The sequence below is a fragment of the Heterodontus francisci genome, chromosome 1 (genome assembly GCF_036365525.1).
Source record: "Heterodontus francisci isolate sHetFra1 chromosome 1, sHetFra1.hap1, whole genome shotgun sequence".
Classification (NCBI taxonomy): Eukaryota; Metazoa; Chordata; class Chondrichthyes; order Heterodontiformes; family Heterodontidae; genus Heterodontus; species Heterodontus francisci.
In genome coordinates this window covers 25,422,645-25,447,072 of record NC_090371.1, presented here as the reverse complement: position 1 = coordinate 25,447,072, position 24,428 = coordinate 25,422,645, and the positions used below count along the sequence as shown (strand labels likewise).

Sequence of the window (24,428 nt, the reverse complement as noted above, 5' to 3'; positions counted from 1 at the left end):
GCATCTTTTGCAAAGTTATGTGCCCTAAACCAATTGCAGTTGGTGTAACAGGAAAGACAAGTGCTTGAGGAACCCAGTAATATCAGCGGCTGGAGTTATAAGGGGTGCATGCAAGGGGGGTTGTGGGGGGAGCTTACAAGGCTTGTTCCAGGTGAAAGAGTTTTAGAGGCTCACTAGACCACGGTGCAGTGTGAATGAGGTCTTTTCTAACTGGTGAGAAACTAGGAACTACAGAGGAGCAAAGAGATTTAAGGATCCATGTACACAAATCACTAAAAGCTAGTGGACAAACACAAAAAGCAATCAAAGAGGCTAATAATTAAATGAACTGTGTTTCGTCTTTATGTTGTTTCCGGTTCCCAGATATTGGAAAGAATCACACTTCAAACTTGGAAAAGGCTAGAGTCAGTCTTGTTTATTTCAACACCATGCTTGTGCTGTCGAACCTGGTTGAACTTGTTCTTGTGTTACATATAACATGACTCCCCAGTGCAACCGTGAATGTGGCCCCCCCCACTGGAACACTGACACATAACAACTAGTTCTTAGATAATTCGTTCCTAACACTTTACAGATCGTATAACAATATATACATATATATAATATCCCTCTTTCTTTAAAACATAATGCCCTATATCAATTTAACTGTCAATATAAATAAAGAAGATTATCATCTGACTTGTGGAAATAATCTGATGCCTTTTTAAGAGTCTTTTATAGCGTGTATTTTTTAAAAAATATATTTTTCACAGTATCGCTTGGGTGGTAAGATGTTGTGCCTCCATCTTGTAGATTTGGCATTTGTTGCTCTCAGTGGTGAGTTGGCACGCTGTACAGGTGATGTTGTGTCACTTGTTGGTGTTGTTGTTAATGTTGTCTCACTGCATAGTGATGTTTCCAGTGTTGTTGATGTTCTTTTCTGTTGTTCTAGCTCAGGTGTAGGTCGAATATGGATTCTGTTCCTTCTCATTTGGTTACCGGTTTCGGTCTCAATGATATATGACCTTGGAGTCTCAGCTTCACTAACAACTTTTGCTGGGCTCCAGCTTTTCATGATTGGATCCTGTACATGTACAGTTTGTCCTTTCAACAGCTTGGGTAGGGATTTAGCATATTTGTTGAAGTGTTGCTCTCCTCTTACCTGTGCTTCAGTGAGTTGTTGTCTCACTTCCTCTTGGTCACTTGAAGGATGTATTTTGCTTGCCAGAGTTGTCTTACATTTTATTTCATTTAACAGCTCTGCAGATGATTTCATGTCAGCCTTGAGAGATGTGGATCGGAGTGACAATAAGGCCAAGTTTGGGTCTTCCTTCGTCTCTTGGCATTTCACAAGTGTTCTTTTGACCGTCTGGACGTGTCTTTCGATAAATCCATGTCCCCGTGGGTAGTATGGTGATGAGGTGATGGTGTTGAACCTATACTGCTCAGCGAATTCCTTAAATTCTCTGGATGTAAATTGGGTGCCATTGTCACATATTAACCCTTCAGGAATCCCTTGCTCAGCGAACAGAACTCATACTGCTGAGATTATTGTGGCTCTCAAGTCTTTCATCTTCTGGATAAAAGGGAATTTTGAGTAGTAGTCTGCGACAATGAGATACCATTCTTGATTATGTGTGAATAAATTGACTCCTACAATATGCCATGGTCTGGGGGGTACTTCAGTTGCTACCATCTCCTCTTTCTGTTGTGAGTTTCTGTACTTCTGGCATACATTGCATTCATACACCATATTTTCGATATCTTCGTCTATGCCTGTCCAGTACACAGCTGATTTGGCTCTGAGCTTACACTTCTCCATTCCCATATGGTCTTTGTGTATATCTTGGAGAAGTTCTTCCTGCATTGTTTTGGGTATGATTATTCTGGGTCCGGCCAGCAGAACACCGTCTTCCAGTGAGATGTCATCTCTGATGGACCAGTGCTGCCGTATAGCTGGCTATGTGTTCTGTGTCTTATCAGGCCATCCCTGGATCACTTTGAGACCAAAGGGTAGACGCAGCAATATGTACCGTCCAAAGGGTGGGTTGAATGTTGTCAACAATTCTGCATCTAGCTTCACATTCCAGGAGCCATTTCTGGCATCAAGCTTGCTGAAAACCTTTGCTCCTGCCAGTGTTGGTGTGATTTCTTCCAATGTTGGAATAGTGTAGTGATCCCTCTTTATTGCTTGGTTGAGATCTTTGGGATCTAGGCAAATTCTTAGCCATTCATTTGGCTTCTCTCTCACCACGATGGAATTTACCCAATCTGTAGGCTCTGTGACTCTGGAGATCACCTTTTCTTCCATCTCTTGGAATTCTCTTTAAAGCTTTCCTTTTAGTTCTACTGGTACTTTACATGGGGGATGAATCACTGGTTTCATCACTGGGTCAGTAGTGATGTGGTACTCAAAATCTTCGAAGCATCCAACCATCTCATCAAAACACTCTGGGTACATTTGTACCAGATCTTCTTTGCTTCTTATCGGGGGGTGCTTTTCAACGGGTGTACTATCCTCAACCCTCAGTGTCGCCTCCTTCACCTCATGGTGTACTGAGATAATTTGCAGCTCTTCGCAACTGCTCAACCCCAGGATAGTTGGACCATCTGTTTCTGTGACGTAGAACATACAGTTAACATCTTTTCCTTTCTGTGTCCCTCTGATTTGGGTTGTTCCCGGCTGTCGAATCTCAGTTTCCCCGTATGCTGTTAGCATGACGTTGTTTGGTTTCAGAGCACCTTCCCTTGGATAACCATTTTTCTCCAAATTTTCAGGAAAGATCTATTGGTATAATCTGAGTGGGATGACGTTACTCTGCGCTCCAGTATCGATCTTCATCTTCAGATTTATCATTCTGGTTTTATTTCTCAGCCTCTTCCTGATCTGAATGGTTGTATGAATTTCTTTTCTCTGGGAACTGTCACATCCAGACATTTTGTGTAATTCTATGGTTCCCATGTTGATCATGTTCTCAAACCCATCGCCATCTTCCAGGGTATGGATGTTTTAGTTTCTTTCATTGTTCCTTCACCCTGTTACTTTGGCTCTGATGACTCGTCTACCACCTTCTTGCCTTGCTCTGCACATCTTTTCCCAGTGATTGGTCTTTCCGCAAGCTCTACAGATTGATCCATATGTGGGACATTTCCTTCTATCTGTCAGTTCATGTGGTTATCCATAGCTCCTACACATCTTTCTCTCTGTTTGGTGTACATTCTTTAGTTGCTGTTTCACTGCATCGACCCTGCTACCCTTGGCTTAACTGAAGGGTGGCCATTTGGGAGGTCAGTCTTCATCTGTCTGCTCGTGGCTTCATCTGTCTGCTTGTGGCTTCATGTGCTCTGGCAGTGTCTACAGCCTGCGATATTGTGAGCTTGTCCTGTCCGATTAGAGCTTTCTGTACTTCAGAATGTGCAGAACCCCAAATGAGCTGATCTATCAGCCGTTCATCTGTGTCCTTAAATTTACATTTTCTGGCTGCATTTTTCGATCTTGCTACAAAATTGTCAATAGGCTCCCCTAGTCCCTGTCTGAGGCCTTGAAATTCATATCGGTATATCCGATGATTTGATTTTGGCTGGGGATGGGTGCTAAATCTTTCAAAAATTTTGTCTGGTCTTCTGCTGTCCTCTTCGCTTAGGTCCCAGCTGTTAAATAAATTTAATCCTTTATCTCCAGCCCACATAAGGATATAGCTGACCCTCTCCTCTTCATTAGTGCCTTTTAGGAAACTACTGAATGCCAAATTGCACTTTTGTTTAAATTTCTCAAATGCCTCTCTGACATCATAAGCTTCCCAATTCATTATGGGCTGTTGCAGTGCATTCATTCCTGTCCCGGCTGACATTTTGTTTTTTTTTGAGTTTTCGCACGAGTCACTCAGTTTTTCTGTCTCTCTCTCTGGCACTAATTTGGGTCACTTTTCTCAATCTGATGCTTTTAAAAATGTTGTAGGTTTACTCACAGACACTTGCTGCCACTGTATTTTGTCTTTATGTTGCTTCCGGTTCCCAGATGTTGGAAAGAATCACATTTTAAAACTTGGAAAAGGCTAGAGTCAGTCTTGTTTATTTCAACACCATGCTTGTGCTGTAGAACCTGGTTGAACTGGTTCTTGTGTTACATATAACATGACTCCCCAGTGCAGGCATGAATGTGGCTCCCCCACTAGAAAACTTACACATAACAACTAGTTCTTAGCTAATTAGTTCCTAACACTTTACAGATAGTATAACAATATATACATATATTACAAACTGACTCTGTATACCACAACGTCCATTGACCTACAGGCAGATGTCCCTCCCGATCAGCAGACACAGCTTTGTGAATCTGTGGGGCCTTTGACACAATGGCGTCAGTTACTGAGGCCGTTCACTGAACCTTCACTGGCGGCAAAGCAGCATGAGAACTCAAGCCACTATCCCAATCCCGTTCTATTGCTGCCTCAAGAAAAGAATGGGAGTCCAAGCTCTAGCAGCTCGAGGGGCAGAGCAGGAAGCTGCAGCGTTCTGTTATATTTATTTTGTTTCCCATCTTCCACCAATTTTCCACAGAAACAGAGAGCTTTCCAAGCTACATGTGTACCTAGATTGTAACTGTTGCTGAACAGTTTGATTGTGGAAGCATCACAATATAGAGAACAAGTGCTCAGCAGCAGCCTTCACTGAATGGCAATCAGGAGAAGAGGTCCTGGCTGGTGTTTTTACACTCCCGCACTCTAGCCCAGGAGTGCTGAAGAGAATTACAGTCCCTTCCTGCTCTGCTCCAGTTGAGGAAATCTGACTGAAAACAAACTGAGGATTCACCTGCAACCTTCTAGCACAGCAAATCATGCATTTATCCATTAGGCCATCTGGATAGCTCTACCAAATGGTTTTAAGCCGATTGAAATGTTCACCAGACAATTTTGCATTCAGGCAGTTGTGACATTTGAAGGAAGCGAGAAATTAAACCATCTTCGGTTTCTGTAAGATGTCACTTTATGTTCCGAGGGATCTGTCTAATCCCAGACAGAGACCAAGTGGGAGATGATGTGCATTATTCTATTCACGGTCAAAACACAATGATGGCACTCAAAGATTGAGGCAGTGTTGTTCCTAAACTCTGCTGGGTTTAGTCATCAAGCAACGGTTTGACTGGAACAAATAGCTTGTGGGATCGTGAGAGAGGCCAGGATTAATGGAAGTGGCTTTCTCTGTATATGAAATATCCCATAACAGCAAAGAGTTTTTTTTAATGGTTTCTTTTGGACAATCTATTACATTTCTGTTAATATACATTGTACAGTGTAGTGTGGAATAGAGCAAACAAAATCCTAACAGTTAGGTAACACTGAGAGCTGCTATTATGCCGTGGATTGATGTGTAAGTTTAAGATGGCTCTCTATGTCTCTATTTTTTGGAATTCTCTCCCATACTTTGTACCTCTTGCTTTGGGCGTTTCCCCAGTTTCTGCTCAGCAACCTCCATTCCACTCCCTTTTGTGTACATTTGTTATTCTTCATCCTCCTCTTCCCACGTCCACCGCCCCACCCCTTTCCTCCTCACCCCTTCCTCCTCATCCCATCTCCACCTTCATCTCCTGACAGCAACACTGGCCAACAAAAAAAAAATAACCATGACATCACAGGAAAGTCATGAGTTGATTGGCTAATGAGGATTGCTGCTTGGGGACTGGGTCTAAACAAATAGGAGTTTAAAAACATTAAAAATATCAAGTATTAATAACAAGTAACAAGTAAGTAGCTGGTGAGTCTTATATTTTTAAATAAGGTATATTACTATTGCTAAGATTTATTACTATTGGTGAGTTTATTACTACTACTGATAACATTTTAGTATTGGTAGGGTGTATTAATATTGGTAAGGTAGATTTTAGTATTGTTAAAGTTTATTATTAACAGTAGTAAAGTTATTATTACTATTTAAAAGGTTAGTATTACTATTGGCAAAGTTTATTACTATTGGTAGGTTATTAGCATTAGTTGCAGCAGGGTTTGTAGTACCAAGGTTTATTATCTAATAGACAGAGGGATGGCAGGGCTGCATCAATCTCTGCTATGTGGGAACTTGAGAACATCCAGTGCTATGTGGGATCTCCAGGACGCTTCTCGTGTCCTGGATAACCATATGTGCAGGAAGTGTCGTCAGTTGCCGTAGCCTGAGCTCCGGGATTCAGAACTTGAGCAGCAGCTGGAGTCACTGAGGATCATTCATGAGGTTGAGAGCTTTTGGATAGCATGTTTATAGATGTGGTCACCCTGCAGCTTAAGACTATGCAGGCAGAGAGAGAATGGGTGACTGCCAGACAGTCAAGAAGAAACAGGCAGGCTGTGCAGGAGAACCTTGAGTGCATCCCACTCTCCAACAGGTATTCCGTACTGAATACTGAGGAATGTGATAGTTCATCTGGGGAGTGCAGCCAGAACCAAGGCGATGACACCATGGGTGGCTCAGCTGCACAGAGGAGCACAAGGAATACTAGAAGAATGATAGTGATAAGAGATTCAATAGTCAGGGGAACATACAGCTGTTTCTGTGGCTGCAGACGTGAATCCAGGATGGTATGTTGCCTCCCTGGTGCCAGGGTCAAGGATGCCACTGAACAGCTGCAGAGGACTCTGAGGGGGAAGGGTGAACAGCTAGCATTCATTGTCCACATTGGCACCAATGATATAGGCAGGAAGAGGGATGGGATCCTGCAGAAAGAGTTTAGTGAGCTAGGTAAGAGATTAGCAAGCAGGACCTCAAAAGTAGTACAAAGAACAAAGAACAAAGATAATTACAGCACAGGAACAGGCCCTTCGGCCCTCCAAGCCTGCGCCGATCCAGATCCTCTCTCTAAACATGTCGCCTATTTTCTAAGGTTCTGTATCTCTTTTCTTCCTGCCCATTCATGTATCTGTCTAGATACATCTTAAAAGACGCCATCGTGCCCGCATCTACCACCTCCGCTGGCAACGCGTTCCAGGCACCCACCACCCTCTGCGTAAAGAACTTTCCACGCATATCCCCCCTAAACTTTTCCCCTTTCACTTTGAACTCGTGTCCTCTAGTAATTGAATCCCCCACTCTGGGAAAAAGCCTCTTGCTATCCACCCTGTCTATACCTCTCATGATTTTGTACACCTCAATCAGGTCCCCCCTCAACCTCCGTCTTTCTAATGAAAATAATCCTAATCTACTCAACCTCTCTTCATAGCTAGCGCCCTCCATACCAGGCAACATCCAGGTGAACCTCCTCTGCACCCTCTCCAAAGCATCCACATCCTTTTGGTAATGTGGCGACCAGAACTGCACGCAGTATTCCAAATGTGGCCGAACCAAAGTCCTATACAACTGTAACATGACCTGCCAACTCTTGTACTCAATACCCCGTCCGATGAAGGAAAGCATGCCGTATGCCTTCTTGACCACTCTATTTACCTGCGTTGCCACCTTCAGGGAACAGTGGACCTGAACACCCAAATCTCTCTGGACATCAATTTTCCCCAGGACTTTTCCAGATCACTCCCAGTATCACGCGCAAGTGAGTATAGAAATAGGAGGATAGTGTAGATGAATCCGTGGCTGGAAAGATGGCACAGGAGGGAGGGCTTTAGATCCCTGAGGCACTGGGTCTTGTTCTGGAGAAGATGGGACCTGTAGAGGACAGACAGGTTTCGCCTGAACAGAGCTGAGACAACTTTCCTTGCGGGGCAATTTGCTAGTGCTATTCGGGAGGGTTTAAACTAACTTGGCAGGGCTGTGGGAACCAGGAGATAATACAAGAGAGGAACACCAAAGTACACAGAGAATTGGAAGAAACAGATAGTAGTAGAGTAGGAAATAGCAAAGTATTAGGTGGAGTCAGAGAGAAAGTGTTAGACAGTACTAGAGAAGGGAGTAGTTCTGTATTAGATGGTACTGGACTGAGAAGGTCTACGAGGGATGCAAAGACAGGATTACAATGCATGTGTGTAAATGCACAAAGTGTGGTGAATAAGGTTGGTGAGCTACAAACACAAATATCAGTATTGGAACGTGATGTAGTGGCAATAATGGAAACGTGGCTCAAAAACGGCGAGGACTGGGAGCTTAATATGTAAGGATGTAACATGTTCAGAAAAGAGAGAGAAGGAAAAAAGGGAGGTGGGGTGGCAGTCCTGATTAGGGAAGACATTGCAGTGTTGGAAAGGGAGGATATCCCTGAAGGGACAAGGACATTTGGTTAGAGTTGAGGAACTAAAAGGATATGATCATGCTACTAGGGGCATTCTATAGGCCTCCAAATAGTGAGAGAGGGATAAAGGAGCAAATCTAGAGGGAAATCACAGAGATGTGCAAGAACTATAGAGTGGTGATATTGGGGGACTTTAATTACCCAAATATCAATTGGGATAGTTTTTGAGTAAAGGTTAAGGAGGGGGAGGAATTTCTGAAATGTGGTCAGGAGAACTTCCTTGCTCAGTATGTTCTCAGCCCAACTAGAAAAGAGGCATTGCTGGATCTGGTACTGGGAAATGAGGTGGGGACAAGTGGACCAAGTGTCTGTCGGGGGAGCGCTTGGGAAGAGTGATCATCGTATCATAAGGTTTAGACTAGTAATGCAGAAAAGCAAGGAACAAAATAAGATAGAATATTGAGATTAAAATAGAGCACCGAGAAGGGATTCTAGCCAGGGTAGAATGAACTGTCAGGAAGAGCTGTATCGGAACAATGGGTTATCTTTAAGGAAGAGATGCTTTAGGTACAGGCAAGAAACATTCCAACAAAGGTGAAAGTTGGGGTACCAAGAACAGGGCTCTTTGGTTGACGCGGGAGATAGAGATGATGATGAAACAAAAAAAAAAGAGGGTGTATGATGCATGTCAGGTGAACTCATCAAGTGAGAATCAGGCCATATACAATAAGTTGAGGGGACGTGAAGAGGAAAATAAGACTGGCAAAGAGAGAATATGAAAATAGAATGGCAGTCAACATAAAAGGGAACCCAAAGGTCTTCTATTGGCATGTGTTAGCGGGAATGAATCTAGAAGAATCACTCGACACTCAAGTCTGCTCCAATGTCAAACAGTTTATTGAGTTACACCAGCGGGGAGCAGGTCACTGGGCTGTCCAGATGCCTCTCCACTGAACAAAGGAAAATCTTCCATACTTATACATTTTCAAACAGTTACTCAGCCCATCCCGGCCGGACATGGTCCAATCACAACGATTATCGATTATATACATTGATTATTAGAGCCAATAGAAGCAGTTACTAGGCGTAGAGGGGCTGCATGACCAGCCCATACACAGATAGGGGATTACTCATGATGTTTACCATACCCCCTTATCTTCACCTCGTTACCGGCCCATACACAGATAGGGGACTACTCATGATGTTTTCACCTCGTTACAGGCTAGCACCTTTGTCAGCATTCCACAAGGGTGTCTGCTTTTCATTTTAATTAGCCTTTTGTTTGAGATTGGATTACTCAGCTCCTGTGGAATGTGGTCAAGTTCACTGAGTCCCATGGTGCTTTGCAGCCTCCTCACTGTTCACTAATATTATATGTTACTGGTTACTCAAATAATATTTACACAGTATGATATTTACTGCAGGTGCCTCTGCGCTTGGGAATACCCTACAACAGCATGTAAATAGTAAACGAGTAGTAAGAGGTGGAGTGGGACTTATTAGGGACAAAGAGGGTAATCTATTGTTAGAGGCGCAGGGCAAGGCTAATATACTTAATGAGTACTTTGTATTAGTGTTCACGAAGAAATTGGAGGCTGATAAAATATCAGCAGAAGCAGAAAGAGTAGAGGCAATGGAGAGGATAAAAATTGAGAAGGGGGTGGTACTAAAAAGGCTGGCTATGCTTAGGGTAGTTAAGTCACCTGGCCCAGATGGCTTGTATCCCAGGTTGCAAAAGGAAGTGGGGATGGAGATAGCGGAAGGGCTTGCCATAATCTTCCAATCTTCCCTGGATACGGGAAGTTCCAGAGGATTGAACAGTGGCAAATGTGACATCCTTATTCAAGAAAGGGAAAAAGGACAATCCTAGCAACTAAAGGCCAGTTAGTTTAACATTAGTGGTGGGCAAGGTTTTAGAAACAATAATCAGGGAAAATATCAATGGACACTTAGAAAGGTTCATGTTAGTGAAGAATAGCCAGCACAGATTTGGAAAAGGCAAATTATGCTTGACTAATCTAATTGAATTTTTTGATGAAGTAGCAGAGAAGGTTGATGAAGGGAATGTGGTGGATGTTGCTTATATAGATTTTAAGAAAGCACTTGATAAGGTACCACATAAAAGCCTGGTTCACAAAACTGACACTCATAGGATAGAAGGGTCAGTGTCCAAATGGGTAGAAAAATTGGCTTAAGGACAGAAAATTGAGTCATAGCGAATGATTGGCTTTCAGACTGGAGGATGGTCAACATTGATATTCCCCAAGGGTCAGTGCTGGAACCATTGCTTTATTTGATGTCAATAAATGACTTGAAGCTTGGAATACAGAGTTGAATTTCAAATTTGTTGACAACACCAAACTTGGAGGTGTGGCAAACAGTGAGGATGATATGAACCACCTGCAACAGGACATAAATAGGCTAGCAGAATGAGCAGAGAGGTGGCAGATGGAATTTAATACTGACAAGTGCGAGGTGATGCAATTTGGCAAAAGGAATAGGGAGAGGTAATATATACTTAATGGCATAATTCTAAAGAGTGTGTAGGAACAGAGGGATCTGGGGTGCGTGTGCATCGATCTTTGAAGGTGGTAGGACATTTTGGGAGAGTGGTTAGTAAAACATATGGGATCTTGGGCTTCATAAATAGAGGCATTGAATATAAAAGCAGGGAAGCTATGTTAACCTTTATAAAGCTCTGGTTAGGCCCGAACTGGAGTGTTCCATCCAATTCTGGTCACCACACTTCAGGAAGGATGTGAGGGTCCTTGAGAGGGTGCAGGAGAGATTGGTTCCAAGGTTAGGTTGGAAAAGCTGGGATTGCTGTCCTTAGAACAAAGAAGACTGAGGGGAGATTTAATTGAAGTGTACAAGATTATGACAGGCCTAGATACATTAGGCAAGGAAAAACTGTTTCCATTACCAAATAGTACAAGAACTAGTGGACACAGATTGAAGGTTTTGGAAGAACCTTTTTTACGCAGCAGGTGGTAATGACCTGGAATTCACTGCCCACAAGGGTGGTGGAAGTGGAGACAATCAATGACTTCAAGAGGAAGTTGGATGGCCACCTGAGAGAAATGGACTTGTAGGGCTATGGGAATCGAGCTGGGGATTGGGACTAATAGCATAGTTCCGTGGATAACCGGCTTGGATCCGATGGGCTGAATGGCCTCCTTCTGTGAACCTAAATGACTCTCTGATAACATGCTGAATGATTTTCATAGCCACCAGGGAAACAAACACATTCCCTCTCCAAAATGGTACAGAGAAGCCATGTTTCTAATTGAATGGTGGAGCAAGTGTGAGGGGCTGAATGGCCTACTCCTATTATATTCAGTTAAATAAATAGCAATAAATCCCTCTCTTCCACTCAGGACAGTGAGAAGTTCAATGTTCCTCAGTTAGGAGGCAAAAAAATGAACAGCCAGTTTCCCACATCTGATCACCATAATAACAATTTAAAAAGTACATCTGTGTGGATGTCAGGTGAGGGAGAATCAACCTCAGCTGCATTATTGTTCACCATTCAATATCCAATTCCATTTTGTAAGTTATTATTGAATCTGTTTTGACACTTTCAGGCAGTGCATTCTAGATCACAACAATTCACTGCGTAAAACAATGCTCTCCTCACCTCCCCTCTTTGAGACATCTTCCTTATGTCAAGAGTGATAAAGGAACACAAACTGATCAATGGACACTGGATATAAAATCACTACGTAGAATCACAGAACTTTACAGCCCATTTTATCTGTGCTGGCTCTTTGAAATTTGGCCCATTCCCCCATGCATTTAGCATTTTAATAATGGAATGTATTCTTTTGTACCAGATTCTATGAAAATCTTTCTAAAATTTGTTTAGTAATTACGGTCGTGACAGTCGACTAAACGTGGACTTTTTGTTCCTTTCCTCCCTTGGTAGATGGACTGTCGAATGTGGAAGGGGCCCACAACGACTGCTTACAAGCCAGCGAGACCTGCATCAGTGACCCTAAATGTAGCCCCAAGTACAGGACATTCCGCCAATGCATGGCAGGCAGCAGTGCCGCTCCACTTGGGCCCGGAGCCAAGAACCAGTGCATGAGTGCGGTGATGTCACTCCTGTCCAGCCCACTGCACAACTGCAAATGCAAGCGAGGCATGAAGAAGGAGAAAAACTGCCTCGGGATCTACTGGAGCCTGCATCAAAGCATGACGCAAGGTTAGTTCTTCCAACCTTCCTTTCTTGGCTGCGTTTGGTGACACAAGTCCCAGCCAGAATGGAGATGGACAGGTAAATCCTCTGTCAATTATGTTTGGAGACTGTACGGCTGTAAGTGACTGCGATTGACTATACATGCATAATTTGTATTATGTAACTATACTCCACTCACCCTGCTTTTATCTGGGGTTACTGTTGTTTCAGTCATGAGTTCTGTTTGCTGTAGTTCTTGCAGATTCTTCTTAAATATTGTTAACTGAACACTAGACGGTGCCCTGAGGGAGTAAGCACATTCTATCAATCACAATTCCAGGTCTTCTATTACTGCGTTATTCATTGATGGAATGGTCTAGAGCATCTGGAAATAAAAGCGTCTGGTTATTACTACATCAACTGGAGTGTTTATTCAGACACTACAGAGAGTTTCAATCAGAGGGAAATGGCAAGTGTGAGTCCAAGGGCTTGTTGATAGGAAGCAATCAGGAGGGCAACATCCTGTCACAGCTCCTCACAGAAAATGAAGCCCCTTACTGTAAAGACCTGGGAACAAGCTCTTAGTTTATCCTCCGGTTAGGTTTATCAATACTTTATTGTTAAGACCAGGTGAGAAAGGGGTCTAGGAGTCCCTCTCAGCCTTCACCTGCTCTTCCTGTAACAGGGTTTAATTTTAAATACACTGTGTTTTAGCTCCCCCTTGGTGAATCCTTGTTCACTGCTTTCCAATTATAAGGCAAAGAAACCAGCACAACCTATGGATACACAATGGCCCACGTTAGCATGCATACGCGATACACACACGCAGAGACGGAACAGAGCAGAAGAAATAAAGTGGAAAAGTTTGAGGCAATCTCTGAAGAGGGTTTTTGTTATGGATCTTCGAGCTCACTGTAGAGTCCTTGATTGTAGTAGATCTTGCTTTTCGTTGGGGCCCAGTATTCTTATTAAACCTTGTTAGCTCTTGGGGTTCACGTGTCTTCAGTAGATTTGGAGTTCCGTGAGAAAGAGATGGGAGCAGACAGGAGAGGCTGTGGCAAGTCAGCTAGGAGAGGTCTTTTCAGTCCAGGAGCAAACAGACACTGTCAGTTCAAACTGTTTGTACAATTCAGAAAAAAAAGGTCGCCAAGCAGGCTAGTTACATGACCAGCTGGTCTGACCACATCTGTTTGTGGATTCTCTGGTCTTAGCCGACCCTGGAATGTCTCCTTCCACACAATACCTGGTGCTGAAAGTCCATTGTGGGTTAAATTGGATAAAGAAAGTAGCCCCTTTGTCTCCTCTGTCCTCTCTGTCTGTTAATATGCAATTGTCTTTCCAGCCAGGGGCCTGGTGATTTTTTGAACAAGTCCTTTCTTCACTTCAGCAACAGTTTTCAAATCAATGTCCATATGACAAAATTAATATGCCTCATTCTTGGCAGGTGGGGGTCTAGCATAACACTATTAATGGAGATTAATTTCCAGGACAGTGCATAAAGCAACACAAGAGAAAAATCATAGAGGCATTAAGAAAATAGTGGGATGTTTTCATTTTCTTTAAACATTTTTGTTTTGGAAAATATAGATGATGAAAAAAGATTGTTTGACTAACAGTCAAGAATCATCCAATCTGGTAATGAAGAGTCTAATCGCTTTCCAATTGGCCACCGATGTGGATGAGGAATGATGTTTTGGGCAACTAATGAGTGTGGGGGCCGGCTAAAAGTGGGAGGTCATGTGATGAAACCTTCAGGAATACATCCAAGCAGAGTTGGCAACCCTCTAGACAGCATAGAGACATACAGAACACGAAAAAAATTACAACTGCATGATTTCAGTTCAAATAAAAGAATCTTAAAAACTTTTTGCAACTCTGACAATCTAAAACAAAAACAGAAAATCCTTGAAATACAGAGCAGACCAGTCAGCATCTGGAAAGACAGGTTAATATTCTGGGTGTTAAAGCCCTGTGATGGATTTTACGCTTGAAACTTTAACCTTTGCCTGCTGTGTTTTTTAATTTAAGGTATTTTCTATTTTTACAGAAGTTAGTTCAGTTATTGGCTGAAAGAGAAGCATATAGTGGTGCTGATACTGGACTAGTAATCCAGAAGACTGGACTGATGCTTTTTAAAAATTCTTTCATGGGATGTGAGCATCACTGGCAAGGGCAGCATTTGTTGCCCAGCCCTAATTGCCCTTGACAACTGAGTGGCTTGATAGGCCATTTCAGATGACAGTTAAGAGTTAGCCACATTGCTGTGCATCTGGAATCACATATGGGCCAGACCAGGTAAGGACGACTGATTTCCTTCCTTAAAGGACATTAATGAACCAGATGGGTTTTTACGACAATCGAAGATAGTTTCATGGCGCCATTACTGAGACAAGCTTTCAATTTCCAATTCCAGATTATAATTAAGTAAATGTATTCATTGAATTTAAATTCCACCAGCTGCCACAGTGGGATTTGAACCCATGCCTCCACGGCATTAGCTGGGCTTCTAGATTACTAGTTCAGCAATATTACCACTACACTACCACCTCCAGAGTCGCGTGTTCAAATCTCGTCATGGCACCTGGTGGAATTTAAATTCAATTAATTAATTCTTTTTTCTTTTGGGCCTCCTTATCTCGAGAGACAATGGATACGCGCCTGGAGGTGGTCAGTGGTTTGTGAAGCAGCGCCTGGAGTGGCTATAAAGGCCAATTCTGGAGTGACAGGCTCTTCCACAGGTGCTGCAGAGAAATTTGTTTGTTGGGGCTGTTGCACAGTTGGCTCTCCCCTTGCGCCTCTGTCTTTTTTCCTGCCAACTACTAAGTCTCTTCGACTCGCCACAATTTAGCCCTGACTTTATGGCTGCCCGCCAGCTCTGGCGAATGCTGGCAACTGACTAATTAATTAATTAACTGATTAATTAATATATCTAGAATAAAAAGTTAGTATCAGTAGTGATGACCATGATTGACATAAAAACCCATCTGGTTCACTAATGTCCTTTCGGGAAGGAAATCTATTTACCAGTCATGGACCTCAAAATGTTTGATCACTGACACTGATGTCAGTGTTTTCTTTATTTGTTCAGGGGATGTGGGCATCGCTGGCTAGGATAGCATTTATTGCCCATCCCTAATTACTCTTGAGAAGGTCGTGGTGAGCTGCCTGCTTGAACTGCTGCAGTCTTTGGGATGTAGGTACACCCACAGTGCTGTTAGGAAGAAAGTTCCAGGATCTTGAGCCAGCAACAGTGAAGGAACGGCGATTATAGTTCCAAGTCAGGATGGTGTGTGTCTTGAAGGGGAACTTGCAGTGATTGCCAACTGCTTGGAAGACGCCCATTCAGCTCTTCACCCACCCTCAGCTGCACTTCTCTGGTGCCAGCCTTCAGAGTGGCACAGGAGCAGCTGATGCAGCTCCACCATCCCCCTCTGCTGAGGGGCATGGGCAGGGGGTTCACCACCGCCAACTGCTCCAGCAGCAACACCAGCTGCCTTCTCCTCAGCCACATGCCCCTCGACAGGGCGGAGGGGATGGACATTGAGATGCAGCTGGAAGGAGGCAAGACCCCTAGGGTCTGCAGGTAGGAGACCAACTCTCTCGAAATGTTTGAGCACCAGTACCTCAGGAGGCTCAGGCTGTCAAGACAGGCCATTGCTGACATCTGCATCTTTGAGGAACAAAATCTCTTTCCCGGTGGACCAGGTGGGCATGTAATATCAGTGACGGATAAGGTACTTGTCACTGGAGGGCCATCCACATGCCCCCTACCCAGGTCTCTGCCTCTCACCAGGTTGTGTGCTCTCTTCTCCTGATCCTGACCTGACCTCATTTTCTGCAATTTCCCCACCCCTCTTCCCCCGAAACCACCTCCACTGGCCTGGGAAAATTTGACCCAGTGAGGATGAAGTGGTGTTGCAGAAGGTATTTGAAGGGCATCATTTGTTGTGAGGGAGAAAAGTTTATGGTTATTCCTGGCATTCAGTATGATCTTAGATTTGGAAAGTAAGTGACAATTGACCTTGAGATAAGAAAGAAGAGAGGTGTGAGTGCTTGTAATGGCTTGTGTGCAGAGGAGGAAAGGACTACATTTGTCAACGGTCACTGTGAGGCATGGGTGCAAGAGGACAGTAGGCTGAGGGTGAGTGTTGGTTGCTCAGATGTGGATATGAGGTGCCTGCAGTGAGAGGAATGAATAGAGCTGCGAGTGTGTTGATCTGAGACATTCTGTGCTGGAGAATGCTGGGAATGTCAGAGTATGGGGCTTGACACCCATCACTCACCTGTCATGCCCTCCTGAGGTCCTGGATCTTCATGGTGCACTGTCTCCAGGTTGGAGGGAGCACACACCAACAGATGACTTCTTTGGCCACTTCCATCCATGCCTACCTGGTTGGGGAAGTTGTCCTTCTCCTCCTGTCCTTAGGAGAGCTCACCTCACTGCAGCCCCTCAAATCCTGCAGCAGGATCTCCAGGTAATAGTGAGAGACCCTGGGACATCAGCCTTTCCAGATCTCCTTTTCAATCCTGTGGGCACTGCAGCCTGAAAAATACAAATGCTGCTGAGCTTTTCTGAAACATGCCATGGTCCCTTTAAACGGAAATCTATCCTCGAACAAATTGCTCATGTCATCCCACCTGCCCTCCCTAATTGGTCCAGGAGCCCGGAGGCAGGCTGTAAATTGCTTTGCTCTGGTAAAGAGCAAGTGGAAGGCCCGCTAATTGGGAGCTCACGTTCACGACCCAAAAATGGTCCTGCAATGGCCAGAGACTAAGCTGGTAAAATTCCGCCCACAATCTCCTTACTGCACAATCTATCCTCCATCTCCCTTTACTGTCATCACTAAACCTAGCTCCTTTATGGAGCCTACAACCTGCTCCCTTGGCTTTTCCTTTCTCGCTCCAGATCATCCAAATCCCCCTTCTCAGTCTCAAGATCACTGCAGCTGTCAACCTACATCCAATTCAATTCCTTGATCACTGTCATACCCACCTCATGTGGGTGCCAATGGCAAGGTCAGCATTTATTGCCCCATCTCTAATTGCCCTTGAGAAGGTGTTGGTGAGATGCTTTCTTGAACCACTGCAGTCCCAGAGTGCTGTTAGCAAGGGAGTTCCAGGATTTTGACCCAGCGACAAAATTGGAACGGCGATACAGTGCCAAATCAGGATGGTGTGTGGCTTGGCGGGGAACTTGCAGGTGGTGGTGTTCCCATAAGTCTGCTGACCTTGTCCTTCTAGGTGGTAGAGGTCGTGGGTTTGGAAGGTGCTGTTGGAGGAGCCTTGGTGAGTTGCTGCAGTGCATCTTGTAGATGGTACACACTGCTGCCACTGTGTGTCAGCAGTGGAGGGAGTGAATGTTTAAGTTGGTACATGGGGTTCCAATCAAGTGAACTGCTTTGTCCTAAATGGTGTTAAGCTTCTAGAGTGCTGTTGGAGCTGCACTCATCCAGGTAAGTGAAAAGTATTCCGTCACACACTGACTGCTTCATTATCTGAGGAGTCATGAATGGTGCTGAACATTGTGCAATCATCAGCGCACATCCCACTTCTGACCTTATGATGGAGGGAAGATGGTTGGGCCTAGGAAACAACCCTGAGGAACCCCTGCAGTAATGTCCTGGGACTGAGATGATTGACCGCCAACAAATACAACTACCTTCCTTTGTGCTAGGTTTGACTCCTAGCAGTGGAGAGTTTTCCCCCTGATTCCCATTGACTCCAGTTTTGCTAGGGCTCCTTGATGCCACACTTGGTAAAATGCTGCCTTGATATCAAGGGCAGTCACTCTCACCTCCTCTCGAGTTCAGTTCTTTTGTCCATGTTTGGACCAAGGCCGTAATGAGGTCAGGAGCTGAGTGACCCTGGCGGAACCCAATCTGAGCATCAGTGAGCAGGTTATAGCTAAGCAAGTGCCGCTTGATAGACTGTCGCCAACACCTTCCATTACTTTGCCAATAATTGAGAGGAGGCTGATGGGGGGAGTAATTGGCCAGATTGGATTTGTCCTGCTTTTTGTGGATAGGGCAATTTTCCACATTGTCGGGTAGATGCCAGTGTTGTAGCTGTACTGGAACAGCTTGGCTAAGGGCACGGCTAGTTCTGGAGCACGTCTTCAGTACTATTGCTGGAATGTTGTCAGGGCCCATTGCCTTTGTAGTATCCAGTGCCTTCAGCCATTTCTTGACATCACGTGGAGTGAATTGAATTGGCTGAAGATTGTCATCTGTGATGCTGGAGACCTCAGGAGGAAGCCGAGATGGATCATCAACTCGGCACTTCTGGCTGAAGATGATTGCAAATGCTTCAGCCTTATCTTTTGCATTGATGTGCTGGGCTCCCCCATCATTGAGGATGGGGATATTTGTGGAGTTAATTGTTTAATTGTCCACCACCATTCATAACTGGATGTGGCAGGACTGCAGAGCTTTGATCTGATCCGTTAGTTGTGGGATCGCACAGCTCTGTCTCTCGCATGCTGCTTATACTGTTTGGCATGCAAGTAGTCCTGTGCTGTAGCTTCACCAGGTTGACACCTCATTTTGAGGTATGCTTGGTGCAGCTCCTGACATGCCCTCCTGCACTCTTCATTGACCCAGGGTTGATCCCTTGGCTTAATGGTAGAATGTGGTCTATGAAGGCCATGAGGTTAACGATTGTGATTGAATACAATTCTGCTGCTACCGATGGCCCACAGTGCCTCATGGATGCCCAGGGTTGAGCTGCCAGAACTGTTCTGAATCTATCCCATTTAGCACGGTGGTAGTGCCACATAACACTTGTGTATCTCTGGCTTCAACATGCAGTTAACGTGCAGGCACAGTAAGCAAATAGGAAAGCAAATGATATGTTAGCCTTTATTACAAGGGGATTGGAATACAAGAGTAAAGAAGGCTGACTGCAATTGTATAGGGCCTTGGTGAGACCACACCTGAAGTACTGTGTATAATTTTGGTCCCTTAACTAAGGAAGGACATACTTGTCTTAGAAGGAGTGCAACAAAGGTTCACTAGACTGATTCCTGGGATGAGGGAATTGTCCTATGAGGAGAGATTGAGTAGATTCGGCCTATATTCACTAGAGTTTAGAAGAATGAGAGGTGACCTCATTGAAACATGTAAAGTTCTTAACAGACTTGACAGGGTAGATGCTGGAAGGATGTTTCATCTCGCTGGACAGTATCAAACTTGGGGTCACTGTCTCAGAATAAGGGGTCAGCCATTTAGGACTGAGATAAGGAGAAATTTCTTCACTCAAAGGGTTGTGAGTCTTTGGGATTTTCTACCCCGAGCGCTGTGGATTCCCAGTTGTTGAGTATATTCAAGTCAGAGATCAATAGATTTTTGGATTCTAAGGGGATCAAGGGATATGGGGATAGTGTGGGAAGGTGTAGCTGGGGGTGGGGGGGGTAGAAGATCAGCCATGATCTTACTGAATGGTGGAATAGGCTCAAGGGGCTAAATGGCCCACTCCAGCTCCTATTGCATACGTTGTTACATCTTTCTCCCCAACTGCTGCCTCAGTGTTAGCCTGGAGGTGAGAACCTCACAGTATTATTCGACCCTAAGTGTCTGTAGATTAGAAGAAGTAGAAGTGTTCAATTGGAACGAAGACAATGCATTGATTGTATCACTTCCAACAATCGAGGAGTTTACCTACAAATTAACAATTAGCATTTAGAAAGACAAGCACAACATTAAACACAGCTTCCTTCCCAGTGTCCCATTTGTCACCAAGTCCACTCTATTTCATCTTCGCAGCATTGCCAACCTCTATCCCTACTTCTCGCATTCCACTGCCGAAGCCCAATTGTTGTTTTTATGACCTCACGGCTGGCCATCACCAACATTGTCCCTGCCAAGCTTAATGTTTTGATATTCATAAGTTATCCAGAATGTCATGGACCATGTCCTCACCTACATTAAGATCAGTATCCCTATCACCCCATGTCCTAACCAGGCATCATTGACTTCCCATGTCCTGCAGTAGCAACTATAATATTTTCTTGTAATTTTCTTGATTTACTTGTACTTCTTTCAATGTAGTATACTGTATTCGCTGCTCACAGTATGGTCTCCTCTACATTGGGGAGACCAAGCGCAGACTGGGTGACCGCTTTGCGGAACATCTCCGCTCAGTCCGCAAGCAGGACCCTGAGCTTCCGGTTGCTTGCCATTTCAATACTCCCCCCTGCTCTCATGCTCACATCTCTGTCCTGGGATTGCTGCAGTGTTCCAGTGAACATCAACGCAAGCTCGAGGAACAGCATCTCATCTACCGATTAGGCACACTACAGCCTGCCGGACTGAACATTGAGTTCAATAATTTCAGAGCATGACAGCCCCCCACTTTACTTTCATTTTTAGTTTTTTTTTATTCCTTTTTTTTTTACATTCCTTTTTACATTTTTTACAATCTTTTTTTGCATTTATTTCATTTCATCTTAGTTTGTTCAGTTTGCTTACCCACTGTTTTTTTCAGGTTGTTTTTCTTCAGGTTTGCACTTGCTGCTGTTCAATATTCAGTGTATTCACACCTAATCTGTACTAATGCTTTGTCTTTCAACACACCATTAACATATTTTTTGCCTTTTCTCCGTGACCTTTTGGTCAGCTATGTGGCCTGGTCCAATCTGCACCTTCTCCTTTGTTATCTCTTGCCCAACCCCCACCTCACTTGTTTATAATCTGTGACTTTTCTAATATTTGTCAGTTCCGAAGAAGGGTCACTGACCCGAAACGTTAACTCTGCTTCTCTTTCCACAGATGCCGCCAGACCTGCTGAGTGAATCCAGCATTTCTTGTTTTTGCATAATATTTTCTTCCTCAATTTCAAAGCCCTCCATTGTCTTGCTCCTGCCTATGTCCTCGTATGCACACTTCAATCCTCCAACATCAGCTAATATTTTGTTTCCCATTCCCTCCACCATTAATCACGGCCCCTTTCACCAAACTGGAATTCTAGTCTCAGCAGCTGCACCTAGCACCAGCTTCCCCTATTTTTATAAACCTCCTGGAGACACAACTCCACACTGGTTCAATGCTCACTTGTTGTCCACTGCCCTTTGTACATAATGAGCACTGTAGAGATGTATTTATTGTTTGAGTTACTTCTCGCTCCAACCTCTCTCTCCACCACTGCCTTTTTGTGTCTATTTTTATCATTACCACTGTGGTTCGTGTTCCTCTGAGCTCAGCTTTCTTCTTCCTTTTGAGATCCTACATTTTAATATAATTACCAAATAACCGGAGGGGAGATGAGGAGAGTTTTTCTTTTACACAGCGAGTTGTTGTGATCTGGAATGCACTGCCTGAACGGGTGGTGGAAGCAGATTCAGTGGATATATACTTGGAAAGGAAAAATTTGCAGGGCTATAGGAAAAGAGAATAGTGTGTGACTAATTGGATACAAAGAACAAAGAACAGTACAGCACAGGAACAGGCCATTCGGCCCTCCAAGCCTGCGCCGATCTTGATGCCTGCCTAAACTAACACCTTCTGCACTTTTGGGGCCCATATCCCTCTATTCCCTTCCTTTTCATGTATTTGTCAAGATGTCTCTTAAACGTCGCTATTGTATCTGCTTCCACCACCTCCCCCTGGCAGCATGTTCCAGGCACTCACCATCCTCTGTGTAAAAATTATAGCTCTTTCAAAGAGCTGGCACAGGAATGATGGGCTGAATGGCCTGCTCGGTCTTCCCTCATATCCTCAGTGTCAAAATTAAGATTCATCACACAGTCTCTACCCCACTTCAGACCTTCCTAGGGCATCAAACTTTGGATTCCTTAACGCCCTCAGTTCCCGCACCCCTGAACCCCCCTCCCCCCACCCCCACCCCCATCCCCATCCATCATTGAGGCGATTGAAATCCAAGCCGGATGGCTATGTATATGGTCATTATCAGACTGACAGCTCAGGAAACCAGGAATTTATTGCTATAATGTACACTGTGAATACTGTTGGGTGGCAGTTCAGGTTGGATTCATTTTTTGTGCTGACAGTAGCTATCTATGGAGATGCTGATAGTCCTTGCAAACTTTAGGGTAAATTCAGAAAGCACCATTCTTCTGCTGTACAGTCAGTGGTCTCGACTGTCTTCCCTGTCTCTGTAATACCACCCCTCCCCCACACCCCCACCCCGGTATTACCGATACAAGTATTCATCGCGCACACAGCCAATCAATCTGCAGCTGTTCATCTTTTAGGGGGTGTTGCTTCATACCTGAAGATATGAAGACATGAGCTGTTTTGGCCTGCTGCGTTTTATTAATAAAAGGCCAAAAAAAGCAAGTTTACAGCAATATGTTTTGTCAATATAAATTGGGGAAGTATTTCAGAAAACAAAAGTACTTCACCTGGTCTTTCTTTCCTTCCCCTTCAGTGACTCCAAAAATTGGGCCCACTTTGATTCACTTCCACAACTGGAGCTTATTAATTTTAATATCACATTGGGGATGATATTATTCTCTAAATTGACTGTCCACCTTGAGTAAAACGCATTAGCGAAGATATGAATCCCCTTGGCAGCCAGTGAGTGACCCCATGAAAGAAATGCTTTCATTAAGCAACATTTATTGGAATAGACGATTGGGATTGGTGGAGAGGCAGGCGGCAAGGGGGCAGGGGTTTGCCTGTTTTACTCTTTACTGATGAAAACTAGCAGGAAACATCTGGAAAGTCTATCAAAGGAAGAAAAAAAAAAGGCTCTTAAGCAAGCTTTTAAATTCTATCATTCCTCCTCCCAGAGGGAAAAAGAAACATAATATATAAAACAAAAAGGATCAATAGTACTTGAGGCAATATAACACATCCCTCATCATTTTTTTGGAACATGTTATGCTGTTGATGTTGACCATCCTACCTAGGTTTCTAAAGTTTTTAAAGAAAGTATGTTAAGGAGCAGAGGCTTCATCTGTAAATGTCTTTGAAATGTTGTTGGAATTTTTTGTCGGGAGGCCACTCTGGGGCCCCGAGGCCCAGATGGTCTGCTCCTGTTGCTTAGACACAGGGCCACAAATGTCTAACTCGGCTGGCTGACTAATTAGTTGCCATTTGGAGCTGTGACACTGGGTGGTTTTCAGATACTAAGGGCTGTTTCACTCCATGATTAACGACTGGTGCAGCTAGGACTGTCCTAGTTCCAACTCAGACACTACAAGAAATCCCCCCAGGACATCTTGTTCCATCCAGCAGTATAGAAAGGCGATTCGTTTTAATTAAAAAAAATAAATCATTGAAGGTGACCCAGCGCCAGGTAGCTCCATTGTTTTCAGCGTCAGACTCTGATCGGATTCTGACAGGATTCACTCAACCTTGTATCTTTCTGCCGTGAATAACTAGCTATTATGATGTGGGAGGAGAGTGAGGAAATTGTGGCTGCCATGAGCAGTGCTTGCCAACTTGGCACAAGCATTGTCTTCAGACAATCTTGGCGATAGACAATTGAAAACAAATCAACATCAGTTCAAGTTACCATCAGGAGCTGAAATGCCAAGTCTCATTTTCCCAATTATCTCCTGCCCTCTTGTGAAAAAGCAGACACTAAGCGAGATGATACAAAAGGCACCAATAGCCAGATAATTAGAGGTGGCAAACTGAGATTAACAGCTCAGTAGGTGCGCAGAAACCCAGGCCTTGCTATTTAATGTTACAGGTACTTGATGCTCTTTGATACTCTGTCACCACAAAGCGTGAGGCTTGCGAATTGCATGGTTCCATCGCCTAAGTGGCCATTTCTAGACAGTGAGTGACAACAGGTGTCATCATGATCAAATGGACACTTCGCAGGGTAACTGTGGGAATGGGGTCATGGACAAATTATCTGTTCCTCAAAAATGCTGAGGTTAATTGTACATACCCCAACCTACCTTTTGCCACCTGCAGAATCTCACAAATTACAGTACAGAAAGAGACTATTTGACCCATCATGCTAGCCCATCATACAGTGCAGAAGGAGGTCATTTGGCCTATCGTACCTTTGCTGGATTTTTGAAAGAGCTATTCGATTACTTTCACTTTCCTCTGCTCTTTCCCCACAGCTCTGCAACATTTTCACTTCAAGTATTTATCCAATTTCCTTTGAAAAGTTATTATAGAATCTGCT

At 44.0% G+C, this 24,428-nt stretch overlaps 1 protein-coding gene across 1 annotated transcript in view; it reads left to right on the top strand.

The window, feature by feature from the left end:
* gfra4a (GDNF family receptor alpha 4a) overlaps positions 1-24,428 on the top strand; it is a 190,323-nt gene that overhangs the window by 91,440 nt on the left and 74,455 nt on the right. Inside the window, exon 2 of the mRNA XM_068028734.1 lies at positions 12,072-12,350. Within this exon, the coding sequence (XP_067884835.1) occupies positions 12,072-12,350 (279 nt within the window). The remainder of the gene's footprint in view (positions 1-12,071; positions 12,351-24,428) is intronic.